General features: G+C 56.9%; 1 protein-coding gene and 3 pseudogenes across 1 annotated transcript; 2 read left to right on the top strand and 2 right to left on the bottom strand.

Annotated features, from left to right (window-relative positions):
• Positions 1-1,083: 1,083 nt before the first annotated feature.
• LOC119106503 (uncharacterized) lies at positions 1,084-1,258 on the bottom strand (annotated as a pseudogene).
• Positions 1,259-1,823: 565 nt separating this feature from the next.
• Positions 1,824-27,529, bottom strand: LOC119105383 (uncharacterized). The gene is made up of 4 exons (XM_037228850.1): positions 27,392-27,529; positions 3,254-3,811; positions 2,783-3,085; positions 1,824-2,579 (listed from the first exon to the last, which is right to left on the bottom strand). The coding sequence occupies exons 1-4, from the start codon at positions 27,527-27,529 to the stop codon at positions 1,824-1,826; spliced, it is 1,755 nt and encodes a 584-aa protein (XP_037084745.1).
• Positions 7,368-7,537, top strand: LOC119106496 (uncharacterized; annotated as a pseudogene).
• On the top strand, positions 9,392-9,556 carry LOC119106494 (uncharacterized; annotated as a pseudogene).
• Positions 27,530-27,683: the final 154 nt, after the last annotated feature.

Genomic DNA, 27,683 nt, shown 5'->3' on the forward strand with positions numbered 1-27,683 from the left:
TACGATTGTAAGCCTCCGTCTCGTAAGTATCTCGGGATCACCCTGGATGCCCGACTTACGTTCTCGCCCCATTTTGCGGACCTAAAGCAGCGCTGCATCGAGGTACACCAAGCTGTTACCCTGGCGCAGACCAGTCACACAGACTTCACCGCGAGCCAGAGCCGCGGACAAATTTGAGGTTCCGCCGGCTACCCCACCACGCCTTATCCGGTTCCCATCGGCGGGTTGAGGACGGTCGTGCCCACCGTCCGCGAGGCGTGGTCGCCGGGATGGGAAGAAAGGCGCCGTATGCCCTCTCGGTCTCGACCGCCAGTCGCGGAGAGCCGTCGCTCCCAGCCTTAGGGTGGGGTCACATCCCCGTGCAGTTGACGAGCTGTGTTGCCGATTTGTTGCAAGTTGCGTGCGGCGTCCCGCCGCGTCACGTGGTAGAGCGCGGCCGCGCTTCGGAAGCGAAGACGCCCATGCAGCCGAGCAATGCCGCCAGGCCGGCAAAGGCGCACGGCCTCCGGCTGCCGGGCCCGTGCGCCGGAGCAGGGCAGATAGCCGACCCCTGGCCGGCCCGCAGGCGATGTGTGAATGCCACGCTGCCGACAAAGCCATCTAGCCGTGGGGCGCGCAAAGCCGTTATGCACAGCCGGCGGCCATGGCCATTGGCAGGCGTTTGGTCTATATGGCGTTCGCTTGTACAACCCTGTGATGCGTTGGCGCTGCATGTTGCCGGCCTGACGGCACGCGCGCTGTTGGTGACATGGCATCGGCCGCCTTTGAGCTGATGTCAATCATGTGTTTTCGCCGGCGGCCACAGTGTTAAAATTTGATGGCTATTGCTGCTTTTTGTGTTTGTTTGGGTTCTTTCTTGGTGTGTTTCTTCATTGTTTGCTATGTAGTGGTTGATTTTGTTGTTGGCTCTGGCCATGCTCTGTTCGTGCTGGCTTTTGCGTCGGCCCTCACATCTGAGGCGATGCGTCTTGGCTGTGTGTCAGCAGCGGCGCGCATGCAGCATAGCCGCAAGGCCATATTGAACACACGTACTGATTATACATGTATTAGAGCATATATTGATTCATTGACACCGCTGACAGCATAAAATGGGCCGATCCTGGCTATAGTGCAATGCCAGTCCAACCCGCGGCAGGGCAGGAGCAAGCTCCAGTAACCCCGCCAATGTTCAAAAATCAGTTTAATATTCTGGTCCCCATGTAGGGGACGTATCAGATATTAAGCTGATAACAACTGATTTTTTTTCGGAAAAATACATGTCTGATAACAAGAGAAAGAAAAAGAAAAGCGGATGCCGCTCCACGATGTGGAGGGCATTTACACGAGACACGGTTGTTTGATAAAATTCAAGAAATGGCATTATAAGAGCGGCAAGAACAATGTGAACAAGCGCCAGGTCGCGCAACGAACAGGGTGTGCTAGTGGCGCCACCTTACGTTACTACATTTACTGAGCAGTGGTGGCGCTACCAGCTGCGTCGCAGATGGCGCTGCAAAGCAACTTTCTGGCGCGACGCAGCGCGCTATGGCAGGGGTGGGGCGGGGGCCGGCTCCCCTCCCGAAGGTGGGGGGGGGGGGGGGGGCAGGCCGCCGGTGGGGATCGTTCTCGGCCCACGTGGCGCTCCGGGGACTGGGGGGGGGGGGGGGGGAGACGGGGCGTCGGGCGGCCGCGCTGATCGCTCACCGCGCCGAGGTAGCGGCCCGGGTGTGCAGCCGCCGCGCCGCGCCCAGACGCCGCGCCAGGCCGAAACAGTGCACCGCTGGCGTCGGCAAGATGGCAGCGACGACCCTGACGTCACCGCGGCCGAGAGAACCGGCCGCGGATCACTCGTACTGGCGGTGCCCGGACAGATGTTTAATGTAGATGTCGCGGGACCACCTCAGGGTGTCGCTCACCATGAGCCGCCGCATCAGCTTAGCGTAGTTCTGGCTGACAGGGTGCCGGCGCAGCGAGGCCTCGTTGCCCCGCCACCAGGTGCCCAGGGGGCCGACGATCGACGCCACCACACTGGCCGTCTTACCCCGCCCGCGCAGCTCGTGCACGAGCGGGGTGTACTTGCGGACCTTGGCGTCGCTGGCAGCGCGAAGCGCGTCTGGCCCGTTCTCAAACGCCACGGTGACGTCGGCCAGGATGACCTCGTCACCGCGGGTCACCACCAGGTCGGGGCGCAGGGTGGAGGCGCACCCTGGCACCCGCCGGTTGATCTGCGTCACCACGCCATCCCGCTGCACCGCCTTGTGAAGGCGGCTCAGGATGGCGCTTTGACGGCGCTGGAAGGCGGCGCTGTGCGGCATGCAGTGGCACAGCACATGGGGCAGCGTCTCGCGCGCGTACCCGCACCGCCGGCAGCGCTCGTCGCCCCGCACAGGGCTGCGACGGACGCCGTTTAAAGGCACCAGTCCCAGCCGCGCGCGGTGCACAAAGCGCCAATCGGCGAGGCGAGTGAAGCTGCCACTGTACATGTAGTGGCTGCTCACGCGCTGGTCGCCGACCGTCTGCATCACTTTCCCCTGGTGAGGCAGGCGGTACAGACGCTCGGCGGCCGCCTGGCGGACCGCCTCTCGCAGGAGGGCAGCCGCCTGGCGACGCGGCACCACGTCGTCGCCGATCGCAAGCCGCAGCTTGCCGTCCACCGCGCGCCAGGCAATCGGGATGGTTTTGGCCAGCGCTTTGGTGGCGACGCGCGTTCGTGAAAAGCGCGTCGAAACGTCGCCACCGTCCCTCAACTCCCTACCATTCAGGTAGTCGGCGAGCTGTTCCGGGGTACGAGGCGCTTGCGTACAGACTCCTTTAGCTGAGAGGCAGCAGTCTCGCGGACGAGTTCGTCCGGGGAGGTGAGGATCTGCCATGTAGACGCCAGGAGGAGAATGTCGGCCTCGGAGGCGAGCTCGGTGAGACCAACACAGCCGCGCGAGGTGCTAGCGTGCAGGTGCTCCTGGCACGCGCGAGACGGCAGTTGGAGTGCCCCCTTGACCCTCCAGCGCAGCTCGGTGTCGAACTGACGCAGAGCCTGTTTTGGGAGCAGACCCAGCCGGAGGCAGTGGGTCAGCCGTGGCAGGATGGACGCGCGCAGCGCGTCCAGTTTCTGCCACGGGGCCAGCGCGCTGTCCAGGACGAGGCGGGCGGCCTGCTCTGCCTCGGCCAGCACCTGTAACGGCGGGCACGACAGACTTGTGTGTCCCACAGGCCGGCCCGGGTAGCGGTACGAGCACCGCTCGCCGATCACGGGGATCGGCTAACCCATGAGCTGCACCTGCGGCGACGGGCTGCCGACCGACAGAAGCCCGGACTTTCGCGCGTTGGGCGCCAGTCCACACCAGCTGCACACCTCCTCTAGTGTGGTGAGCGCGGTGTCCAGCGCCTCCGCGTCGCGGCAGCGAAGCGTGAGGTCGTCGGCGAAGGCGAGCGTCGTGACGCGGTCGACGGCGTCGAGCGCCCGGACCAGAGGCTCCATGCCCAGATTAAACAGGATGCCGCTCAGCGGGCAGTCATGCCGCACGCCGCGCGTGACGGGCGCGGGCTCGGACGTGCCCTGGGCTGTCGTGTACATAGTCGTGCTGCCGTCGTACAGGTCCTCCAGAGTGAACAGCACCTCCCCGGGCAGGCCGAGGCGGGCGAGACCACTCCACAGGTACCTGTGGGGCAGGCTCCCGAATGCATTCGCCAGGTCGATGAAGCAAACGTGAAGCTGGCCGCCGGGCTGTCGCCGCTGGGCGGTGATCGCGCTCTGGAGGATGAAGTTGTGCTCCAACACTCCGTCATAGCTGCGGAAGCCTTTCTGTTGGCATGACAGAAGGTTCTCGGTCTCCGTCTAGCGGGACACCCGGTTGGCTCACACGGCAACTCAACTCCCCAGCTCTGCCGTGAACGCGCCACCACCGCAGACGCAGTACGATCAGCTGGGCTCTCGTCGCCCGGTGCGACAGCCATCTAGCGCCCATGCTTACAATCTCTAGTAGAAGCGGCTTGGAGAATTTCGACCGTAGCGACACGCGGCACGGCGTCAGATGCGCGCCCACGGGCGCGGAGGGAGGAGGTGTGCCGCGTCTCGGAAGCAATGTCCATCTATTGATAGTGACGGTGTGCTGTCACGTGACCGATGTCTGTGGTCACGTCATCCGTGATCGTCAATCGCGTGACGTGACGAACAACGCACTTGCGTCGTCGGCGCCGGCGACCGCTCCATGAGCGCCAACCGTCGGCGACATCCGGTCACGCGCGAGTGTGTCGACGCAACCGCTGCGCGTCTCGACCAACGGATATTGTGCGGACGACTCAAGTTGCAACAAGATGCTCTGCAAAGTGTCATGTGAGCTGGTGCCCATGCGTGGCGGGGTGGGCACTGCTCGCCGTCTGTCGCAAATCGCTCGCCGACCCCGCGCACGGGACAGGCGAGTGCGCGTCGGCCTTCCAGAGCGACAGATCCCGGCACATCACAAATGCACCTGTTGCAGTTGCATCTGCATCGCTTCCCGGCATTTTGGCTAAGTTCAAAGTGTAGTACTGCCGCCCCCATCCTTCTCCTACTGTGTTATTTGATCTGTGTATTAGTGTAATCACCGCATCACGAGATGTCCCCCCACCCCCCGCCTTAGGGTCTTATGCCCACTGTGTGGGTGCAATTGATCCTTATTTTTTCCGTGTATTGGTGCCATGGAATGAAGATCACAACGGGACGCTGCCCCATTGCCGGAATTATGTTCTACCTATTCTCATCTAATCCGTGAGTTGGTGTATTTACGTGACAATGATCAAGACATCCCCCCCCCTCTTCGCTTTTTCTGCTAGTGGCGCGTGTGCACGTGCTGTACTGATTATTGGTTGATCTGTGCATTGGTGCAATCATATGGAATCAACACGAGATGCTTCCCGTGACCCCGGACATTGTGGCACTCCGGCGTGTATCCCCCGCCCGTTCCCTGGGTTGGCCGGCCGGCTGTGGGTTTTCCACTTTCCTGCAATGTCCGTAGGCGTTGGGCAACTGCGGCCTTCTCGTGTGGTGGCAGTTTTGCCACCGGCGTTCCTCGCTTGGCGTCACGCCTCGAGGCGACGCAGTCTTGTGTCGTCGCCGCCGACGTGCCGTCTGGCTGCGGTGTGGTCACTGACCGCCTAAGGCCTGCAATCCAGGGAGCATTGACGGGGCGGTGTCGGATCCCGCCGACGACCTTCCCCACCCCAACCATGCCCGCCTTGGGCAGCGGGGTGAGCCAGCGCTTCACCCCATTGGCGGCACGCTACACCGTACCGTGGCATTATGGAAGTATGGCTTTTTTGTAAAACACTGTCGCGTGTAAATGCGCTGCAGACCTTGAGTGCATCCGTTTGTGTTTTTACCACTTCCTATGATGAAACATGGCCTTTTATGAATACAAATCTGTTCTGATCAGCATCATATCTGATGCGTCCCCTATATGGGGACCAGAATATTGAAATCATTTTTGAACTTTGGAGGGGTTACTGGAGCTGGTTTTCGCCCTGCCGCGGGATGGCCTGGTTGGCCGGCCGATGCCTTGTTACCAAAATGGCGTGCCGTCAGGCTGGCATCATGAAACGCCAACGCATCCTATAGTTGTACAAGCCAACGCCGTACAGACCAAACGCCTGACAATGACCATGCACGCCGGCTGTGCATATCAGTGTTGCACGCCCTGCGGCCAGATGTCGCTTCCGGGAGCGTGGCATTCACGCATCGCGTTCGGGTCGTCGAATAGTCGGCTGTGTTCCCTGCACGGGCACCGCAGCCGGTGGCCGTGCGGCCTTACCGGCCTGGCGCCATTGCTCAGTTGCATGGGCTTCTTCGCTTGCAATGCGCCGCCGCGCTCTACCAGTTGACGCGGCGGGACGCCACACTCAACTGGCAACAAGTCGGCAACACAACTGACCAGCTGCCGGGAACGCGCCACCACCGCAGACGCAGCACGACCAACCTCTCTCTCGGCGCCCGGTGCGACAGCGATCTGGCGGCCATGCTGGCACTAGCAGCGGCTGGGCGATTTTCGACCGTATTGACGCGCGTCCCGGCGTCAGTTGCACGCCCACATACGCGGCGCGTGCACGTGTTCTGGCTCTCGCCAATACTGGGCACCTGTTGATAGTGACGGTGTGCTGTCACGTGACCGATGTCTGGTCACGTCATACGTGATCGCCAGTCGGATGACGTGACGAACAGCGCACTTGCGCCGTCGGCGCCGGCGACCGCCCCATGGGCGCAAATCGTCGGTGACCTCCGGTCACCCGCGAGTGTGTCGACGCAACCGCTGTGCGTCTCGACCCACGGATGTTTCGCGGACGACTCAATGTGCAACAAGATGCTCTGCAAACTGTCATGTGAGCTGGTGCCCATGCGCGGCGGGGTGAGCACTGCTCGTCGTCGGTCGCTAATCACTCGCCGACCCGGCGCACGGGGCAGGCGCGTGCACGTCGGCCTTCCAGAGCGACAGCGGCCGGCACGACACAAATGCACCTGTTGCAGTTGCATCTGCATCGATTCTCGGCATTTTGGGTTAGATCAAAGTGTAGTAGTGCCGCCCCTCCCCTTCTCCTAGTGTTTTGTTTCATCTGTGTATTTGTGTACTCACCGCATCACGAGAGATCCCCCCCCCCCCCCCTTAGGGTTGTATGCCAACTGCGTGGGTGCAATTGATCCTTATTTTTGGCGTGTATTGGTGCAATCGAATGACAATCACAACGAGTTGCTGCCCCATTGCCTGAATTATGTTCTACTTATTCTTGTCTAATCCGTGTGTTGGTGTATTCACGTGACAATGATGAAGACATTCGCACCTCCCTGCTATTTCTTCTAGCGGCGCGTGTGCACGTGCTGTACTGATTATTACTTGATCTGTGCATTAGTGTAATCATATGGAATCAACACGAGATGCTTCCCGTGACCCCCGACTGTGTAGCACTCCGGCGTGTAGCCCCCGCCCGTTCCCTGGGTTCGCTGGCCGGCTGTGGGTTTGCCGCTTCCCTACAATGTCCGTAGGCGTTGAGCAACTGCGGCCTTCTCGTGTGGTGGCAGTTTTGCCACCGGCGTTCCTCGCTTGGCGTCACGCCTCGAGGCGACGCAGTATTGTGTCGTCGCCGCCGACGTGCCATCTGGCTGCGGTGAGGTCGCCGACCGCCCAAGGCCTGCAATCCAGGGAGCTTTGACGGGGCGGTGTCGAATCCCGCCGACGACCTCCCCCCCCCCGACCATGCCCACCATGGGCAGCGGGGTGAGCAAGCGCTTCACCCCATTGGCGGCACGCTACACCGTACCGTGGCATTGTGGAAGTGTGGCTTTCTTGTAAAACACTGTCGCGTGTACATGCGCTGCATACTTTGAGTGCATCCGTTTGTCTTTTTACCATTTCCTATAATGAAACATGACCTTTTATGAATACAAATCTGTTCTGATCAGCATCATATCTGATACGTCCCCTAAGTGGGGACCTGAATATTCAACTCATTTTTGAACATTGGCGGGGTTACTGGAGCTTCCTCTCGCCTTTCCGCGGTTTGACCTGGTTGGCCGACCGATGCCATGTCACCAACAGCGCGTGCAGTCAGGCCGGCAACATGCAACGCCAACGCATCACATGGTTGTACAAGCAAACGCCATTAGGACCAAACGCCTGACAATGACCATGGCCGCCGGCTGTGCATATCAGTGTTGCACGCCCTGCGGCCAGATGTCTCAGCCGGCAGCGTGGCATTCACACATCTCCTGCGGGTGGTCGAATGGTCGGCTGTGTTGTCAGCTCCAGCGCACGGGCACCGCAGCCGGAGGCCGTGCGGCCTTGCCGGCCTGGCGCCATTGCTCAGCTGCATGGGCGTTTTCGCTTGCGATGCGCGGCCTCGCTCTACCACGTGACGCGGGGCGACGCCGCACTCAACATGCAACAAGTCGGCAACACAACTACCCAGCTGCCGGGAACGCGGCACCACCGCAGACGCAGGACGACCACCCTGGCTCTCGGCGCCCGGTTCGCCAGCGATCTGGCGGCCATGCTGGCACTAGCGGCGGCTTGGAGATTTTCGACCGTATTGACACGCGTCCCGGCATCAGTTGTACGCCGACATACGCGGTGTGTGCACGTGTTCTGCCTCTCGCCATTACTGGGCACCTATTGATAGTGACGGTGTGCTGTCACGTGACCGATGTCTGGTCACGTCATCCGTGATTGCCAGTTGCGTGACGTGACGAACAACGCACTGGCGCCGTCAGCGCCGGCGACCGCTCCATGGGGCGCCAAACGTCGGGACCTCCGGTCACGTGCGAGTGTGCCGACGCAACCGCCGCGCGTCTCGGCCAACGGATATTGTGCAGACGACTCAAGTTGCAACAAGATGTTCTGCAAAGTGTCATGTGAGCTGGTGCCCATGCGCGGCGGGGTAAGCACTGCTCGCCGTCGGTCGCAAATCGCTCGCAGACTCAGCGCACGGGGCAGGCGAGTGCACGTCGGCCTTCCAGGGCGACAGCTCCCAGTCACGACACAAATGCACCTGTTGCAGTTGCATCTGCATCGCTTCTCGGCATTTTGGCTAAGTTCAAAGTGTTGTACTGCCGCCTCCACCTTTCTCCTAGAGTGTTATTTGATATGTGTATTAGTGTAATCACGGCATCGCGAGATTCCCCCCCCCCCCCAACTTAGGGTCTTATGCCCACTGTGTGGGTGCAATTGATCCTTATTTTTTCCGTGTATTGGTGCAATGGAATGAAGATCACAACAGGACGCTGCCCCATTGCCGGGATTATGTTCTACCTATTCTCATCTAATCCGTGAGTTGGTGTATTTACGTGACAATGATCAAGACATCCCCCCCCCTCTTCGCTTTTTCTGCTAGTGGCGCGTGTGCACGTGCTGTACTGATTATTGGTTGATCTGTGCATTGGTGCAATCATATGAAATCAACACGAGATGCTTCCCGTGACCCCGGACAGTGTAGCACTCCGGCGTGTATCTCCCGCCCGTTCCCTGGGTTGGCCGGCCGGCTGTGGGTTTTCCACTTTCCTGCAATGTCCGTAGGCGTTGGGCAACTGCGGCCTTCTCGTGTGGTGGCAGTTTTGCCACCGGCGTTCTTCGCCAAGCGTGATGCCTCGAGGCGACGCAGTCTTGTGTTGTCACCGTGGACGTGCCGTCTGGCTGCGTTGAGGTCGCCGGCGGCCTAAGGCCTGCAATCCAGGGAGCAATGATGGGACGAAGGCGGCTCCCGCCGACGGCCTTCTCCTCGCACATGCCCACCATGGGCAGCGGGGTAAGCCACCGCTTCACCCCATTGGCGGCACGCTACACCGTACCGTGGCATTATGGAAGTATGGCTTTTTTTGTAAAACACTATCGCGTGTAAGTGCGCTGGAGACCTTGAGTGCATCCGTTTGTCTTTTTCCCATTTGCTATAATGAAACATGGCCTTTTATGAATACAAATCTGTTCTGATCAGAATTATATCTGATACGTCCCCTACATGGGGACCAGAATATTGGAATCATTTTTGAACTTTGGAGGGGTTACTGGAGCTTGTTTCCGCCCTGCCGCGGGATGGCCTGGTTGGCCGGCCGATGCCATGTCACCAACAGCGGGTGCAGAAAGGCCGGCAACATGCAACGCCAACGCATCACATGTTTGTAAAAGTGAACGCCATACAGACCAAACGCCTGACAATGACCATGGTCGCCGGCTGTGCATATCAGTGTTGTACGCCCTGCGGCCAGATGTCGCTTCCGGGAGCGTGGCATTCACACATCGCCTTCGGGTCGTCCAATGGTGGGCTGTGTTCCCTGCACGGGCACCGCAGCCGGTGGCCGTGCGGCCTTACCGGCCTGGCGCCATTGCTCAATTGCATGGGCGTTTTCGCCTTGCGTTGCGCCGCCGCGCTCTACCAGTTGACGCGGCGGGACGCCGCACTCAGCTTGCAACAAGTCGGCAACACAACTGACCAGCTGCCGGGAACGCGCCACCACCGCAGACGCAGCACGACCAACCTCTCTCTCGGCGCCCGGTTCGACAGCGATCTGGCGGCCATGCTGGCACTAGCAGCAGGCTGGGCGATTTTCGACCGCATTGACGCGCGTCCCGGCATCAGTATCACGCCCACAGACGCGGTGCGAGCACGTGTTCTGCCTCTCGCCAATACTGGGCACCTATTGATAGTGACGGTGTGCTGTCACGTGACCGATGTCTGGTCCCGTCATCCGTGATCGCCAGTCGGGTGACGTGACGACCAGCGCACTTGCGTCGTCGGCGCTGGCGACCACCCCATGGCCACAAACCGTCGGCGACCTCCAGTCACGCGCGAGCGTGTCGACGCAACCGCTGCGCGTCTCGACGAACGGATATTTCGCGGACGACTCAATTTTTTTCGTTTTTTTGCGTGTATTGGTGCAATCGAATGACAATCACAACGAGTTGCTGCCCCACTGCCTGAATTATGTTCTACTTATTCCCATCTCATCCGTGTGTTGGTGTGTTTACGTGACATTGATCAAGACATTCGCACCCCCCTGCCATTTCATCTAGCGGCGCATGTGCACGTGCTGTACTGATTATTACTTGATCTGTGCATTAGTGTTGTCATATGAAATCAACACGAGATGCTTCCGGTGACCCCGGACCGTGTAGCACTCCGGCGTGTAGCCCCCGCCCGTTCCCTGGGTTGGCCGGCCGGCCGTGGGTTTGCCGCTTCCCTGCAATGTCCGTAGGCGTTTGGCAACTGCGGCCTTCTCGTGTGGTGGCAGTTTTGCCACCGGCGTTCCTCGCTTGGCGTCACGCCTCGAGGCGACGCAGTCTTGTGTCGTCGCCGCCGACGTGCCGTCTGGCTGCGGTGAGGTCGCCGACCGCCCAAGGCCTGCAATCCAGGGAGCTTTGACGGGGCGGTGTCGAATCCCGCCGACGACCTCCCCCCCCCCGACCATGCCCACCATGGGCAGCGGGGTGAGCAAGCGCTTCACCCCATTGGCGGCACGCTACACCGTACCGTGGCATTATGGAAGTATGGCTTTTTTGTAAAACACTGTCGCGTGTACATGCGCTGCATACTTTGAGTGCATCCGTTTGTCTTTTTACCATTTCCTATAATGAAACATGACCTTTTATGAATACAAATCTGTTCTGATGAGCATCATGTCTGATACGCCCCCTAAATGGGGACCAGAATATTCAACTCATTTTTGAACATTGGCGGGGTCACTGGAGCTTCCTCTCGCCCTTCCGCGGTTAGGCCTGGTTGGCCGGCCGATGCCATGTCACCAACAGCGCGTGCAGTCAGGCCGGCAACATGCAACGCCAACGCATCACATGGTTGTACAAGCGAACGCCATGCAGACGAAACGCCTGACAATGACCATGGCTGCCGGCTGTGCATATCAGTGTTGCACGCCCTGCGGCCAGATGTCTCAGCCGGCAGCGTGGTATTCACACATCTCCTGCGGGTTGTCGAATGGTCGGCTGTGTTGCCAGCTCCAGTGCACGAGCACCGCAGCCGGAGGCCGTGCGGCCTTGCCGGCCTGGCGCCATTCCTCTGCTGCATGGGCGTCTTCGCTTGCGATTCACGGCCGCGCTCTACCACGCGACGCGGGGCGATGCCGCACTCAACATGCAACAAGTCGGCAGCTCAACTCCTCAGCTGCCGTGAGCACGCCACCACCGCAGACGCATGACGACCAGCTGGGCTCCCGTTGCCCGGTGCGACAGCCATCTAGCGTAAAAAGTACCGATCAATATTTTCCAATTACGTTGCAATTGGAATCTCCTTGATCTTTTCCTAGAAATGCGGTTGTAAGGTTCCTGTTGAATTATCTTATTGGATCTGCTTTTGCTTCAGTGAAATTTCACACAAAGACACATTCAAGGAATGCGCCGCTTATCAGTAAACAATATCTCACCGAAAAAGTAACGGGGTTCTTTTCCTATTGCACATCACCGGTTACTTCTTGCTCAATCAAGGATGTAGTTGCGCGAAATGAGAAGATCAGACAAAACGGCCCCTTGGCAAACTATGAATCGGTCTTTAATGTCATGTCATTTTTTTATTAGAAAAACTGAAGTTGCTTGCAGTATCTATTCGCAAGCCTCCTCCTACGTTGTTTTTGCTGAACGACTTAGCTCTCAGTTCGCATGCATGTGGTTGAATTAATTACATGCACTAGAAACAGAACAGTTATGCTAAGAAATGGACTCATATTTGCTAAATACGTATTACTAAGCCACGGAGCAATTTCGGTTTAGCGAGCAGAAGATGAGCGGAGCATTTATGCTGCATGCAAAAGGCTGCAACAACTTCATTGAAATCTTCTCATTCCATTGACCATGCGACAACCAAGATTAAAGACCTAAAAGACATTTACACCTAAAAGACATTTACCTAAATGATTTTTTTACCTAAATTTATTACCTAATTATTATTACTCATTACCTAATTATGATTATTCATTTACCTAAATGCTCGACACCTAAAAGACATTTAGGTGTCGAGTCGCTCATTTCTGATGTTCGTGAGCACAATTTGTAAATGCAAAGGGCGTCATTTGGTGCTCAATCAATGTTGTGCAAGGTACGAAGACGCAATCAACCACTGACGTAATTGCGAGCACATTAAGTAGCTTTTTTGTTCTTTAGAGCAGTCTTTCACTTCAAAGTACAACGATAGCTATACGTGAGCCTATTTCATCATATCTGATGCCTGCTTTAATATCCTCAAAATTAAAACCTTCCATTTAAGTGGAGCTTGAAAAGAAGTCGGTGAACTTCTGATGCATACAAACTTTTGCGCACTATGGACACTGCAAACTGTGAGTAGCCGGGCACAGAGCGTACTTTTGTATCGAAACCGTAGAGGTAAGTGCCTCTCCAGTGACCCAAAATGCCTGACTGCTTGCAGAATTTCGCCTCCCCAGGGGACTGTCAAAATGGACGAATACATTTTAGGAAGTTGAGTACGCTTTGCTGAATGGTGTAAATGAGAGTAGAAAAAGTTAAAATTGTGCACAAATCGGGAAGAGAGATGGGTGCAAATCTAGCATAGCAACCACGACAGTGTTATATGGATCAAGAGCATATAAGGTTCTCAAGCTCTATCCCCCGCCCCCCACTGGTCATCGGGGCTCGCCTCCCAGTAAAAGTTTCTTCAGTATACCCCGAAACTGCCCCCCACCCCACATTTTTTGAAACGTTCCCACGTCTTTGCTCCAGTCTCATGTGAATGGTTTCACTTCCGAGAAATCGCGACCTACGGCTGCCCAATAAGCCGTCACACGGTCAACTCCTGCCGTGAATATCCTCCGTGCGGAGGACATTCACGGCAGAAACATGTGAATGATGGCTCGCGGATGTGGGTTTTTGCACAGACGCAAAGGCTCAGAGGTTTCCGAGACATCAAAACAGCATCCAAAGCAGGGAAGGTCCCTGAAGGAACAAAGCAGGACCGATGTAGCTGTGATGGTGGTTCCCGTGGTTGCACAGGCCCCCTGCGACCCAATTGCCCCACCTGGGTGAAAGACCCCGGGGTACGCGGCCGCCTTGAGCTGAAACTTCACGTATGCATGTAGTATGATAGATTTGCATTATTCATGATACAATACATGATTCCGTGCACTGTTGGCAGGACGCAGATTAAGGGTGGGGAGCATGCAGGATGCCATAGGGACGGGTGACCACAACTGAAATATTTCATTGGAATCTGAATTTAGCACATCGCAAGCGCGTTTTTGGCGTGGCGTGAAGCATGACTGTTTCTGAATCATGTTATACGTGTCTCCCAGCAATTTTCTATTGGTATTTCGTTGACTTACATAGCAATAAAGTCACAAGGACACGTATGTATATAGAGAGAGAGAGAGAGAGAGAGAGAGAGAGAGAGAGAGAGAGAGAGAGAGAGAGAGAGAAGAGAGAGAGAGAGAGAGAGAGAGAGAGAGAGAGAGAGAGAGAGAGAAGATAGAGAGAGAGAGAGAGAGAGAGAGAGAGAGAGAAGAGAGAGAGAGAGAGGAGAGAGAGTAGAGAGAGAGAGAGAGAGAGAGAGAGAGAGAGAGAGAGAGAGAGAGAGAGAGAGAGAGGAGAGAGAGAGAGAGAGAGAAGGAGAAGAAGAGAGAGAGAGAGAAAGGAGGGAGAGAGAGAGAGAAGTAGAGATAGATAGAGAGAGAGAAGAGATTAGAGAGAGAGAGAAAGAGAGAGTAAGAAGAGAGAGATAGAGTAAAGATCGAAGAGAGAGAGAGAAGAGATGGATGCGATAGAGAGAGAGAGCTCTCTATAGATCCAAATGAATCTATATTATATTATCTATCTCATTCTATCTATTTATATATATCTATATATCTTTAATATATACTATCTATCTATAGTTATATTCTCTCCACCTATAGTATGCTTTACGTATATTCAAACCGAGATGTTACCATATATACCAACGTGTATACACCCATGAGGCACAACGACACCAGGTGGACATTCTTCTGGATAGGACAAACCGATAGGTGTTCCGTTGGAGATGCCAGGAGGTCTCAGACTTGCTATGTAAACATGACTCATGCGCCGGCTCGACGCCCTATGCGCCCGTCTGAAGCCAACATTATCCTAAGACACCGAATTACTTTTATAATGATTCACAACGACCAGTTGGCTCTATGCTGTAATCGGGAGAAGGGCGCAGGAAACCGTACATGAAAATGGGTTAAGATTGGAGCTGCCACACGAGATACAGGTTCACAGTCCACATTCCCGCCGTAACTTTTATGAAACCCATTCATAGTGCGCTCGTTAAAACAATGCATGCCAGTTATATATTCAAATATTTCTTGTCCAGCACAAAATATAACGCCAATCGCCCTCGCATACAACAATTACCAAACGTCAGTGAAGACAGGGGCGGATTTAGATTGGAGTTTGCTTTTTTTTGGGGGGGGGGCAACCGTTCGTCGCCAGCTGGCTGGTGTGGGATCCCAGGTCCAGCGCACTTATCAAACACGATGTTTCCAGCGGGTATGTCTAAGCCGCGTCAACATGCGTTTTGTTTGATATTCAAATTGCTCCCAACTTTTCTTCATCAAGTTTTTCACAAACACGGAAAAAGTTTGATACCACACCATCAAAGTTAAAGAGATGGTAAATAGAGGAAACTTTTATGAAGTCCTGGGAACGTTTGGGGGGGGGGGGGCAAAACACACTCTCAGAGTTTTTTGGGGCCATGGTCCCGTGGCCGCCCCCCCCCCCCCCCGGGATCGGCCTATGAATGTTGACCGCTTCGCTAGCAAACCGGGGCACAAAATACACAATTAAGGCCAATCAGGTATCATACAGAGCACATAACCTTTGGCATAAGTCGTCCCCGAACTATGGCGATCCGTATTATCACGTATCAATCCGGCTTACCGAGCATCATAACTACAGCAACCAACCATGCCAGATCGAAGTCCCACGGAGTTTGTTCTGCTATCTGGTCAAAGTCGCGTTCACATTGTCAGCTTGAATTGCCAGCCCCTTTGTTGAACGACGGCGACTCGCCGGCGTTCAACGGCATCACTTCTGCATTGGGCGGTGTCCAGCGACAGCGCTCCTGTGCTTGGTGACAGCCGGTCACCGGCAGGGAAGGCTGCCAACTAGCGCCCTTTGCCGGGTTCTACTCTGCAGCCAGCAACGGCAACAGCAGCCAGCGCGTAACAGCCGTGCTCCTGCAGTGGAGGGACAATTGACAATCTCGGGGTCTTCCTTCCCTGAACGGCATCAGTCAAACATGATGATGCCATACTGCATGCAAAACATCTCAGGGCTAGGATGTACTGAACTGAGAGCTGGACTGGGCCGGGGGCTGGACTGGTCTGGGGCCTAGATTGGACTGGGGGCCCGGACTGGAATGGGTGCTGAACTGGACAGGGAGTTGGCCTGCCCTGAGGCTGGGCTGGATGGGGGATAGACTGAACTTGGGGCTGGACTACACTGGGCTGGAGCAGGATAGGCTTGACAGGTCAGGACAGATCAGATCAAGTCAGGATGTGATATGGTCTGTGATCTGCAGAACTAGGCAGAACCGGGTTGACAGGGGATATGACCAAGGCTGGTTGGGGCATCGAACACGAAGTGGTCTGACCGCAGATCAAATCACATCTTACGTGTCCAACACAGCCCCGGCCCTAGTCGCCGTCCCCGCCCCGGCTCTGGACCGAACCTGACCCTGCCCAGGTCCCGGTCGTCGTCGCGGTCGCGATCCTAATCCTGGCCCTGGCACCGGCCCCGGCCCCCACCCAGCCCGGCCCGGCCCGTCCCGCCCTACCTCGCCCCGCCCTACCCCGACCCGACCCGACCCGATCCGACCCGACCCGATCCGATCCGATCCGATCCGATCCGATCCGATTCGATCTGACGTGGTCTGGGCCTTCCCGCGGCCCTGCTCCAGTCCGCTCTCGGTCCAGACGTACGGTTACTGTGACAGTCCCGGTTATGTTTCGGGCGCCGGCCCGGCCCAACCAAGGTAAGGCAGACCACGCTAAGGCCGGCGAAGCCAACCGAAGTCCAGCCAAGCCCATCCCGTGGGCCCGAGCTGGTCAGTGGCGGTAAGCAGGTCGAGCGCTCGGCGGCGCTGATGATGCAGCAGTCCGGGCAGGCAGCGCAACGGGAGGAACGGCTGACCATGATGCTGGAGCGGGTGCTTGCTAGCCAGAAGCGACCGCCAGCCGCAGCCGAGAGCAGGAGTGGAGCTCTTAAAGTGTGACGATCCTGGCTAGCTGCACAAAACTGAACATAACATATCAGTCATAATTTGGTGTGTTCATTTTAGCTGGAAACAATTAGCACAAGCCTTATTGAAATTTGGCATAATTTGAGGTGCAATTTTTTAATGTCCTGTTTCTTTCTATCGCTAGAAGCCTGGGGAGAGGCCAGATTGGACGCTGGGGAGGCAAGTGACTCACTCAAGAATGCATATCGACGCCCGTGGCCATTGCGGATAAATGAAGTTGCAAAATCCGCGGACAGAATTTCTTATCCGCACCATGAGATCAGCAGCTTCTGCCCGTAACACAATGTTGGATGTCTGCAGCACTGCGCACAGCTGATGATGATCTCGGCTCCTGCAGAGGATGTCGGTATGGCCTCCATAGGTGTGGCCGCCGCTGCCGGCTGTGCTGCGGCTTGACCCACTGATGAATCGGATGCATTACCCGCGATGGGCCTGGGTTGTTGACTGCTGAGCGGCCTGCTCAAAACTGGCCAGGTTTGGCGAACGATCCTCCGAAGTTCATCGTCCGCCGCGACACTGATCACTTAGTTTTGTATGAGCTCCGTGTAAAGATTCGCACTTCCACAGCGTGATCAGCTGCCGGCGTGTTCCGGACAAATATGAATTTACTTGGTTTGCTTTTTTAAATCAGTCCCCTGTCGTGTGTCTCCTCAAAGTTATGCCCTACTTAATTCAGAGCTGTTGGCCTGTCCTTTCCGGTCCCTTCCGACTGGTGGCTGGTTCCCGGATGGTGGACGCCACGCCGTGGTCCTGCCACCGATCGGAAGGGATCGGGGTAGTTCATGACCAAGCGACGCCAGGGAAAGGACGCGCGTGTCCCCTCCCTGGCCTGATCAGACAACATGGAGTCGTGACCAGCAGTAAGAACATGCCGTGGTTCAGCTCAGTCAAGAGGTCCCGACAGGGGAAACAAATACGTTGCTAACTGAACATCCGGCCTCGTGTCACTATGGGACATTGCGTCTTTTTTCGTTTAACCAGATATCCTTACTGCACATGTATTGACGTTTTGACCCTGCACGTAGATACGACACAATTGGATGAAGGTGGATACCTACACAGCGCGTACGTGGAGCGGCGCTATGCCCTTTCCGGCCACCGATCCACGACTGCCTTCACATAGGCGCAACGAGAATGCAGAAAGCGCGGGCCGGCACGCCGCAGGCCTCCCCACATAATGGCAGTGACGCAGAGTCGAAAAGGAAGTGAGCAGTATCTGTCACCCTGGGAATGAACAGCCGGACTGCATGCCGGGCTTTCTGTGCACTTGCAGTTTCATGTCCTTCGGTAGATGGCGCTGATCATAACCAGGCAGCAAAAGCAGAGCAGTTGTTGTGGAGGGAGGGACGGAGGAGAACACGATGAACAATGGACGGCGATGGATACGACGGGGCTGGGCACCACCCAGGCGCTCACTAAGGGCAGCGCAGGCACCCACGACTAAAGTTGCAACAAGATGCCCTGCAAAGTGTCATGTGAGCTGGTGCCTATGCGCGGCGGGGTGAGCAGTGCTCGCCGTCGGTCACAAATCGCTCGCCGACCCGGCGCACGGGGCAGGCGCGTGCACGTCGGCCCTCTAGAGCGACAGCGGCCGGGACGACAGAAATGCACCTGTTGGAGTTGCATCTGCATCGCTTCTCGGCATTTTGGCTCAGATCAAAGTGTAGTACTGCCGCCCCTCCCCTTGTCCTAGTGTTCTATCTGATGTGTATTAGTGTAATCACCGCATCACGGGATGTCCCCTCCCCCCTTAAGGTTGTATGCCCACTGTTTGGGTGCAATTGATCCTTATTTGTTCCGTGTATTGGTGCAATCGAACGACAATGACAACGAGATGCTACCCCATTGCCTGAATTATGTTCTACTTATTCTGATCCAATCCGTGTGTTGGTGCATTTACGTGACAATGATCAAAATATTCCCACCCCCCTTCTTTTTCTGCTAGCGGCGCGTGTGCACGTGCTGTGCTGATTATTATTTGATCTGTGCATTAATGTATTCATTGTGAATCAACACGATATGCTTCCCGTCACCCCGGACTATGTAGCACTCCGGCGTGAAGCCCCCGCCCGTTCCATGGGTTGGCCGGCCGGCTATGGGTTTGCCACTTCCCTGCAATGTCCGTAGGCGTTGGGCTACTGAGGCCTCTCGTGTGGTCGCAGTTTTTACACCGGCGTTCTTCGCCAAGCGTGATGCCTCGAGGCGACGCAGTCTTGTGTCGTCGCCGTGGACGTGCCGTCTGGCTGCGGTGAGGTCGCCGACGGCCTAAGGCCTGCAATCCATGGAGCATTGACGGGGCGGATACGACTACCGCCGGCGGCCTGGCCCCGCCCATTCCCACCATGGGGATCGGGGAAAGCCAGCCATTCACCCCATTGGCGGCACGCTACACCGTGCCGTGGCATTATGGAAGCATGGCTTTTTTGTGAAACACTGTGTCGCGTGTCAATGCGCTGCAGAGCCTGCAGCGCATCCGATTGTCTTTTTACCATTTCCTATAACGAAACATGACCTTTTATGAATACAGATCTGTTCTGGTCACCGTCATATCTGATACGTCCCTACATGGGGACCAGAATATTGAAATCATTTTTGAACATTGGAGGGGTTACTGGAGCTTGCTCTCGCCCTGCCGCGGATTGGCCTGGTTGGTAGGCCGATGCCATGTCACCAACAGCGCGTGCCGTCAGGCTGGTAACATGAAACGCCAACGCATCACATGGTTGTACAAGCGAACGCCATACAGACCAAACGCCTGACAATGACCATGGCCGCCGGCTGTGCATATCAGTGTTGCACGCCCTGCTGCCAGATGTCTCAGCCGGCAGCGTGACATTCACACATCTCCTGCGGGCCGTCCAATGGTCGGCTGCGTTCCCTGCACGGGCACCGCAGCCGGAGGTCGTGCGGCCTTGCCGGCCTGGAGCCATTCCTCAGCTGCATGGGCGTCTTCGCTTGTGATGCGCGGCCGCGCTCTACTACGTGACGCGGGGCGATGCCGCACTCAGTATGCAACAATTCGGCAACACAACTCCCCAGCTGCCGTGAACGCGCCACCACCGCAGACGCAGGACGACCGCCCTGGCTCTCGGCGCCCGGTGCGACAGCCATCTAGCGGCTATGCTGGCATTAACAGCGGCTTGGAAATTTTCGACCAGAGCGACACGCGTCCCGGCGTCAGTTGCACGCCCACAGACGCGGTGCGAGCACGTGTTCTGCCTCTTGCCAAAACTGGGAACCTATTGATAGTGACAGTGTGCTGTCACGTGACCGATGTCTGGTCACGTCATCCGTGATCGCCAGTCGGGTGACGTGAGGAACATCGCACTGGCGTCGTCGGCGCCGGCGACCGCTCTATGGGCGCAAACCGTCGGCGACCTCCGGGCACGCGCTAGTGTGCCGACGCAACCGCTGTGCGTCTCGACCAACGGATATTGCGCGCACGACTCAAGGTGCAACAAGATGCTCTGCAAAGTGTCATGTGAGCTGGTGCCCATGCGCGGCGGAGTGAGCAGTGCTCGCCGTCGGTCGCTAATCGCTCGCCGACCCGGCGCACCGGGTCAGGCGCGTGCACGTCGGCTCTCCAGAGCGACAGCGGCCGGCACGACACAAATGCACCTGTTGCAGTTGCATCTGCATCGATTCTCGGCATTTTGGGTTAGATCAAAGTGTAGTAGTGCCGCCCCTCCCCTTGTCCTAGTGTTTTATTTGATATGTGTATTAGTGTAATCACCTCATCACGGGATGTCCCCCCCCCCTTATGGTTGAATGCCCACTGTGTGGGTGGAATTGATCCGTATTTTTCCCGTGTATGTGTGTAATCGAATGACAATCACAACGAGATGCTGCCCTATTGCCTGAGTTATGTTCTAGTTATTCTCATCTAATCCGTGTTTTGGTGTATCTACGTGACAAGGATCAAGACATTCCTCCCCCCCCCCTCCTTTTTCTGCTAGCGGCGCGCGTGCACGTGCTGTACTGATTATTGTTTGTCTGTGCATTAGTGTAATCATATGGAATTAACACGAGATGCTTCCCATGACCCCGGACAGTGTAGCACTCCAGCGTGTAGCCCCGCCCGTTCCCTGCGTTGGCCGTCCGGCTGTGGGTTTGCCACTTCCCTGCAATGTCCGTATGCGTTGGGCAACTGCGGCCTTCTCGTGTGGTCACAGTTTTGCCACCGGCATTCCTCGCCTAGCGTGACGCCTCGAAGCGACAGGAGCCTTAGTCGCTGTGGCATATGATGTCTTAGGGTGGCTCAGTTCATACAAATCCCCTTCTTCCCGATATGAGATGTTCTTCGTGGTTTTTAGTGCGATGATCTCCTTGTCTCTGGCGTACGCCGGGCATGCACGATCGAAAGTTAAGTGAGGTTTCTGGTTTTTCCTACAGTTCACACACCATCGGTTCACTGCAGTGCATTGATCACTCGGGTGCTCCGAAGAAGCACACTTACCACATGCTGGCTGGTTGCGGCGGAAGTCCTTCGTATGTCCAAACATTTGGCACTTAAAACATATCATGGGGTTCGGCATAAAAAGACGCACCCTCACCTTCATATAGCCTACTTACTTGAGATGGTCTGTCAGGACGGTTAAATTTCAACGCGATGTTGTTCGTGGGGACCAGCTCCGCACCCTGCGCACCTTGATGCGGCGAGCATCTGTTACCCCGAACTCAGCGAGACCGTCGACTATTTCCTCATCACTGACATCTCTCAGGGCAAAACAGTTGATGATACCCTTTGACGAGTTCTTTGTCCTATGGACCTCCACAGCCATCGCCACACATGTCCTTTTTTCCCTCCGCATCCCGCACGCAGTACACAAATCTATCCGAGGTCCTGGCCCGTTTCGCCTCCTCTCCGTTCTGGAACTCAACATCGATTCCACCGTCCTCGAGGCAGCACACCGCCAGTCGGGGCAGCGGCGTACCAAGGTGCAGCAGCACTGGCGGCGCGAGCAGGGGCGGCCTCAGGCGCACGCCAGTAACATCATGATAAATCTTCCCCTTGAACAAATGCAAATAAATGTTAATACGCTTGCGAAACGAAATTACTGGCGACAGACTGCTGCTTCCCTGCTGCTTCCCTGCTGCTTCTCTGCTGCTTCTCTGCTGCTTCCCTGCTGCTGCTCTGCTGCTTCTCAGGCTGCTGCTTCCCTTCTGCTTCTCAGACTGCTTCTTCTCTGCTGCTTTCCTGCTGCTTCCCATCTACTTCCCTGCTGCTTCTCTGCTGCTTGTCTTTGATGCCTCTCAGAAAACGCGGCCACTGCGTATTTTACGCGGACTCAAACTAAGCAGTGGCGTTGGGTCTTGTGTCTGGGGCACTTGCGCGTTGCAGGGCTGGGCCGCAGCTTCTGTCAGCGGCAGCAGCAATGGCGGCGGCGCCGCTTTCGACGCGGGCGCGGCACAGCTGGTGGTGGCCGTGGCACCACCGATCGTGGTGCAGGCGCCGGTCCGCGCGGTTGCGGTTGCAACAACGTCGGTGGCGCCACCTCAGCATGGCGGCCGGAGAAGAGCTCTGGAGCAGGCACCCTGTGTGCAGAAGGTCAGCACGCCGCGTGGAACCGTGTCGTATCAATATCTGAAACGGAGGGATCTGCATCAGATGACGTCGGTTGCGACGACAGCGAGCACCCTTTAGCTCCACAAGGTAGCTGCGTCTAGAGAGCTTCTCTATGACGGTGGCGGGCTCGGACCAGCTTGCCTCCTTCTCCGTCTTGACCCGAGCATGATCCCCGGGCTGTAGCTGCTGACGGTCGCGGGCACCGCGTCTCCGGTTGAAGCACGTTTCCAGCTTCTTCTTTCTCTGCCGATCTCGGAGTTTGGCATGCTGCCATGTCGCTTCTCCGGTTGGCTGAGCGATGGGTAGAAGAGATTGAAGTTCGCGTCCCATCAGGAGACGGGCTGGGGAGTATCCGGTTGCCTCCACAGGCGTCGTGCGGTAGTTGAGGAGGGCGAGGTGGGGTTCCCTCTGGCGAAGTATCCACTTGGCGGTTCTCACGGCTCTTTCAGCTGCTCCGTTGGAAGACGGCGTGTGCGGGTCTGTGATACGGTTTGTGAAGCCGTAGGACGCTGTAAAGTTGGCGAACGAGCTTGAAGTGAACTGCGTTCCTCCGTCTGTTGTCACGAGGTCTGGTATCCCCAAGCAGGAATACAGGCGCTTCAGACGCTCGATGACTGCGCTGCTGGTGAGACTCAGGAGGCGTTGTATCTCCAAATATCTGCTGAAGATGTCCACCGTGACGAGCCAGTTGCAGTTGTTGAAGTGGAAGACGTCTGCTGCAACGTGCGTCCACGGTTTTGATGGTGTTGGAGTTGTCACCAGTGGCTCAGCGCGCTGGGCGGGCGCGTTCACCTGACAGAACGAGCAGCTCTCGAGATGACGCTTCAGGTCGATGCTGAGTTGAGGCCACCAGATCGATACTGCTGCCCTCTGGCGACACTTGTTTAGACCGAAGTGTCCGTCATCATGTAGTCGAGTGAGTACTTCATCTCGCAGACTCGGGGGGATGACGATGCGTCGCCCGTGCATCAGCAGTGTACCACGCGTTAGGTACAGAACGGTCATCTCTCCCCGAGAGGCGAAGTAGTCCAGCAGGTCGGGATGCTTCGCTCCCTCCTTCCAGCCAGAGAGAGTCTGCTGAACTACGCGCTGTAGGGGTTCGTCTGCTTGCTGCGCCTTGCTGATCTCCACCAGACGCTGCGGTGTGGCGGGAAGATCGCTGAAGATTCTGTCGCAGAATCCATGTATGTCTTCTTGAAGCACAGCGCTGATTTCATCCTGCTTCTGGAGCACGTGAGAGGAAGTCGGGCACCAGGTGCTGCTTCCCTGGAACGAAGACTGCTGTGGCGTTGTATCGCATCGAGCGCATGGGCATGCGCTGGCATCTGATCGGCGCATCCACGAAATTTTTCGTGTTAACCATCGGGATCAGAGGCTTGTGGTCCAGATGCAGCTCGAACGACGGTAGTGGGGGCAGGAACATGTGCATTTTCTCGCACGTCCACGTTGCGGAGAGTAGTTCCTTCTCGATCTGCGCCCATCTGGTCTCGGTGTCAGTCAGGCTTTTGCTGCAGAACGCGACGGGTTTGAAGACGGAGCCGTGATTCCGGAGAACACATCCTCCGATGCCGAATCGGCTGGCGTCGGCGCTGACCACCGTCTCTCGTGCTGGATCGTAGAACGCCAGAACTGGAGCTGAAGTGACGGCTGCTTTCACGTCATCCAGCGCCTGCTGCTGCTGTGGTGTCCAGATCCATACTACGTTATTCCTCAGAAGCTCGTTCAGTGGTCTCAAGCACTCCTGAATGTGTGGAATGAACCGGCCCAGGAAGTTGATTACTTCGAGCAGAGACCTTAGTTCATTGACATTCTTTGGCGGTTGGAGCTGCTGGAACGCTTCGAGCTTCTCTTCGTCCATGCTGATGCCGTTCTTGCTGATCTTCATCCTCAAACACTTGACCTCGTTCCTCCGGAACTCACACTTTTTCCTGTTCAGCTTGAGGCCAGACTCGTGGATCCTCCTGATGACGGCTTCGAGACGTGCATCGTGACTGGCAGCATCTCCGAACACCACGGTGCCGTCCATGTAGACGATGACTCCGGGCAGTTCGTCCAGCATCTCATCCATCTTCCGCTGGAAGCACTCCGGTGCGAGCGAGATCCCCATCGGCAGTCGCAGGAACCTCTTCCTGCCGAACGGAGTGATGAACGTGGTCATCTTGGAGCTTGCCTCGTCCAGCGGGATCTGGTAGAAACCAGAAGAGGCGTCTAGCTTGGTGAAGAGCGTCGCGCCACTCAGCTTGGAGGTCAGTTGCTCCAGAGTAAGGATCGGGAACACCTGTCGCTTCACAGACTGGTTGAGTCTCTTGTAGTCAACCGTGATGCGGACACCGCTGCTCTTCGGCTTCGGGGCGGGGACCAGTGCAGAGACCCAGTCCGTTGGCTCGGTCTCCGACGTGATGATGCCGTGATGCTCTATCTTCTTCAGCTCTTCTTCCACCGGCTTCATCAGTGGCAGCGAGATGTTTCTTGCAGTGGCAAGGGCGACTGGAACAGCATCTTCACGGAGCTGAATGCTGACCGGCGCTGGCTTCAGAAGGTCTGCCTCTCCGAAGACGTCTTCGTTGACTTCACCTGTGAACCTCAGTACGCCCATGCGCGAGCCAGCAGACCTAGAGAGGAGATCATCAGCTGAGTCAACAACGTAGAACACTTCAGGCTCGGCTTTGTTCTTGAACATGAGTGTTCCGTGCATCTTTCCTTCTACTCTTAGCACGCTACCAACACTTGTCAGAGTATTTGAAGCATGTTGAAGCGGCGGCAGTTTCAGCTTCTTGTACGTTTTCAGCGTCAGTATGCTAACATCGGCGCCAGTCAACTTTGAAAGCGACTCGTTAACCATTTAGAAGGGCTGAAACTCTCCATGGCGCGCAAGCTTCGTCTACTTCGCCAAGAAAAATTTTGGGCGGCGATAGCTGTTCAATGGACTCTGTCCGCTCAATCGCTCTGACACCGTTGGAGCGACAAACAGATGCAAAATGATCCATTTTCTGACAGTCGTCACAAATTTTTCCCTTAGCGGGACAATCTTTCGGAGACACATGACGTGCTCTTCTACAGTATCTGCATGCTGTTGAAAAGTCGGTACGCTGACTATGCTGTTGCCGTTGCGCGGTGGAAGGCCGCTGTTGACTTCTGTACTGCTGGTGCTGCCGGCGCGGCTGCCTGTGCTGCGCCGGTGCACAAACTCTACTGGTGTCAGGCGGACCAGAGCTGTCACGGCCGTTCACGATCTCCACATTACGCCTCATCGAAATGACGATATTTACAGACACTTCCTCCTCTAGTGACTTCAGCTGAATTCTACGGGACAGCTCCCTGCCAGACATTTCTGAGATGAGACGATCTCGGATACGCTCATCAGCGTCAGCGAAGCTGCAGTGTTCAGCTAGAGAGAACAAAGCTCTGATGTACGATTCATTAGTCTCGCTTGAGCTTTGAGATCTAAGCTCGAAGTTGTGACGCTCTGCAATAAAGTTCCTTTTCGGAATGAAGTACCCGTCTAGCTTTGAGACAATAACTTCAAAATCCTCCTTCTGCTCAGCAGTAAGCTTTAATGTTGGTAAGATATGCTCAGTCTGCGGACCCATACTGTAAATCAACGCAGCTACTTGAACGTCACCGTCCTCTTTGTGTAGTCCCGATGCCAGTCTGTAGCCGATGAACCGATTGCGCCAGGTCGGCCACCTCTCAGACGATGTGAAGTCGAATTCCTCAGGAGGTCGAAATCCAGGCATCTCGACCTTCTTCACAACTCACACTGCTTAAATTATTGTGTTACTCATGCTTCCTTAAGCTTACTCTGGGTCCAATGCGGCTGCGCCATATTCAAGTCTTACGTGTTCTGTCTGCCCAGACCAGACACGAGCGCTGCGAGACGGCAACTGTATTAACCCGCGAGGCGAGCGGGCGGCGCCGACCCCGGCGGGCGGCGCCCCAGGCAACACACCGCCAGTCGGGGCAGCGGCGTACCAAGGTGCACCAGCACTGGCGGCGCGAGCAGGGGCGGCCTCAGGTGCACGCCAGTAACATCATGATACAAGTACCTTTCCAAACTGATCACACCCATTTCGCCTTTGAAAGGGCGAAAGGGACGACAGCGGCTTCTCTGCGCTTCAGAATATCGAGATTCGAGGGGTAGGCGCTGACGCAATGCCACCTGTAGCCTCAGTCTGCCCCTCTTTCGGGGTGCGGGTGTTTTTTGTTATTTAGATGAAAGTTGTCATGCATGTAACATTTTAGCGTGCGACACCGAGGCTCCACACCCACCTCGGAGCCCAACTGGGGGACGACCCCCTCACCCAGAGGGTGGTGGTGCCGCCAGGCTACCCCGGCGCTACACGGGGCGAACGACGCCTCCCACACGGCCAGGTGTAACCGGGGAGACCCCTCCCCGTCCTGACCGGGGTTCAGGGCCGCCGCCCTTGACCCCTTAAGCCGCTGCGTGCTGCCAGGCGCCCCAAGCGGAGACCCGCACAGACCACCCAGCACCCAAGCAAGGAGCACCCAACCGCAACGCGAGCGACAAGTCGCTAGACCCGTGTGGGGCCCCACGGGCCCCCCACGCCCCCGGATATCCTGGTCAAAGTGGAGTGTTGGGACGCACCGTGACTGACCCGCACGACGCGCCCCTCAGCCACCAGAATCCGATCAACCCGGGGACGTGGGCAAGGGGGCACGGTGACCCCGATGAAACGAGAATGAAGAGTGGTGATAGGGCCGGATGCGGGAGTGCGGGTAATGTGGAGGGAGCGGCGCGGGACAAGGAACAGGAGCTCACGTACCGGCAGGGTCGCTACGCCCTGAGAGGAACAGCTTGCGCTGTCCACCCGTTACCGGAGCTGGGACCCGAGGGGGCGCTAGTCCCCTATACCGGCCGTAGCCGGTGCCCCTGCGGGGTTGCGGACGTCATTGACGACACAGATGGCGTGATGCAATCGCAAAACTTTGCGCTTCTGAAGGTGCGGTTGCTTACTTACCTCCCAGAAGTGCCTGCAGAAACATGGGGCCACCGTCGCCCGCGTCCAGCCGCCGCATGACCTCGTCGTAGACGAGGCGCTGCTCGTCGGTCAGCAGCGGCAGGCGGGCGGCCACGTGCGCACGCTGGCGGCCCAGCGCCTCGCCGCCGTTCTCGGCGATCGGCTGGCTTGGAGCGCCGGCCGGCTGCGGCAGGCAGACGTCGACCAGCCTCTGGCCGCTGAGGCGGCGCAGATGACGACCGATGAGGCGCAGGGTCGCGTCGTAGATGAGCCGCATGCTAGGTTCGTGTTCGGTGTCTTAGGTGTTCCCGCTACTGCCGTCGGCTTCGTCGGTGTCGCCGACGCCGCCGCCGTCGCCCACCCGCGACAGCCGGTGGCGCACGTCCTCGGTCATGGCGTGCCGGAAGGTGTGCCACAGTCGCAGCAGATCG

The sequence above is a fragment of the Pollicipes pollicipes genome, unplaced genomic scaffold (genome assembly GCF_011947565.3).
Source record: "Pollicipes pollicipes isolate AB1234 unplaced genomic scaffold, Ppol_2.1 Scaffold_6138;HRSCAF=7277_pilon_pilon_pilon, whole genome shotgun sequence".
Lineage (NCBI taxonomy): Eukaryota > Metazoa > Arthropoda > Thecostraca > Pollicipedomorpha > Pollicipedidae > Pollicipes > Pollicipes pollicipes.

Excerpts from the sequence above, each read along its gene's own strand:
- LOC119105383 (XM_037228850.1), bottom strand. The coding sequence starts at position 27,529 with ATGCGGCTCATCTACGACGCGACCCTGCGCCTCATCGGTCGTCATCTG. Across the intron at positions 3,086-3,253 it reads TCGGCAGCCCGTCGCCGCAG|AAACTGGACGCGCTGCGCGC; the intron begins GTGCAGCTCATG and ends GCCCCGTGGCAG. Across the intron at positions 2,580-2,782 it reads CCTCTCAGCTAAAGGAGTCT|GCGGCTGCCCTCCTGCGAGA; the intron begins GTACGCAAGCGC and ends CCGCGTCGCCAG.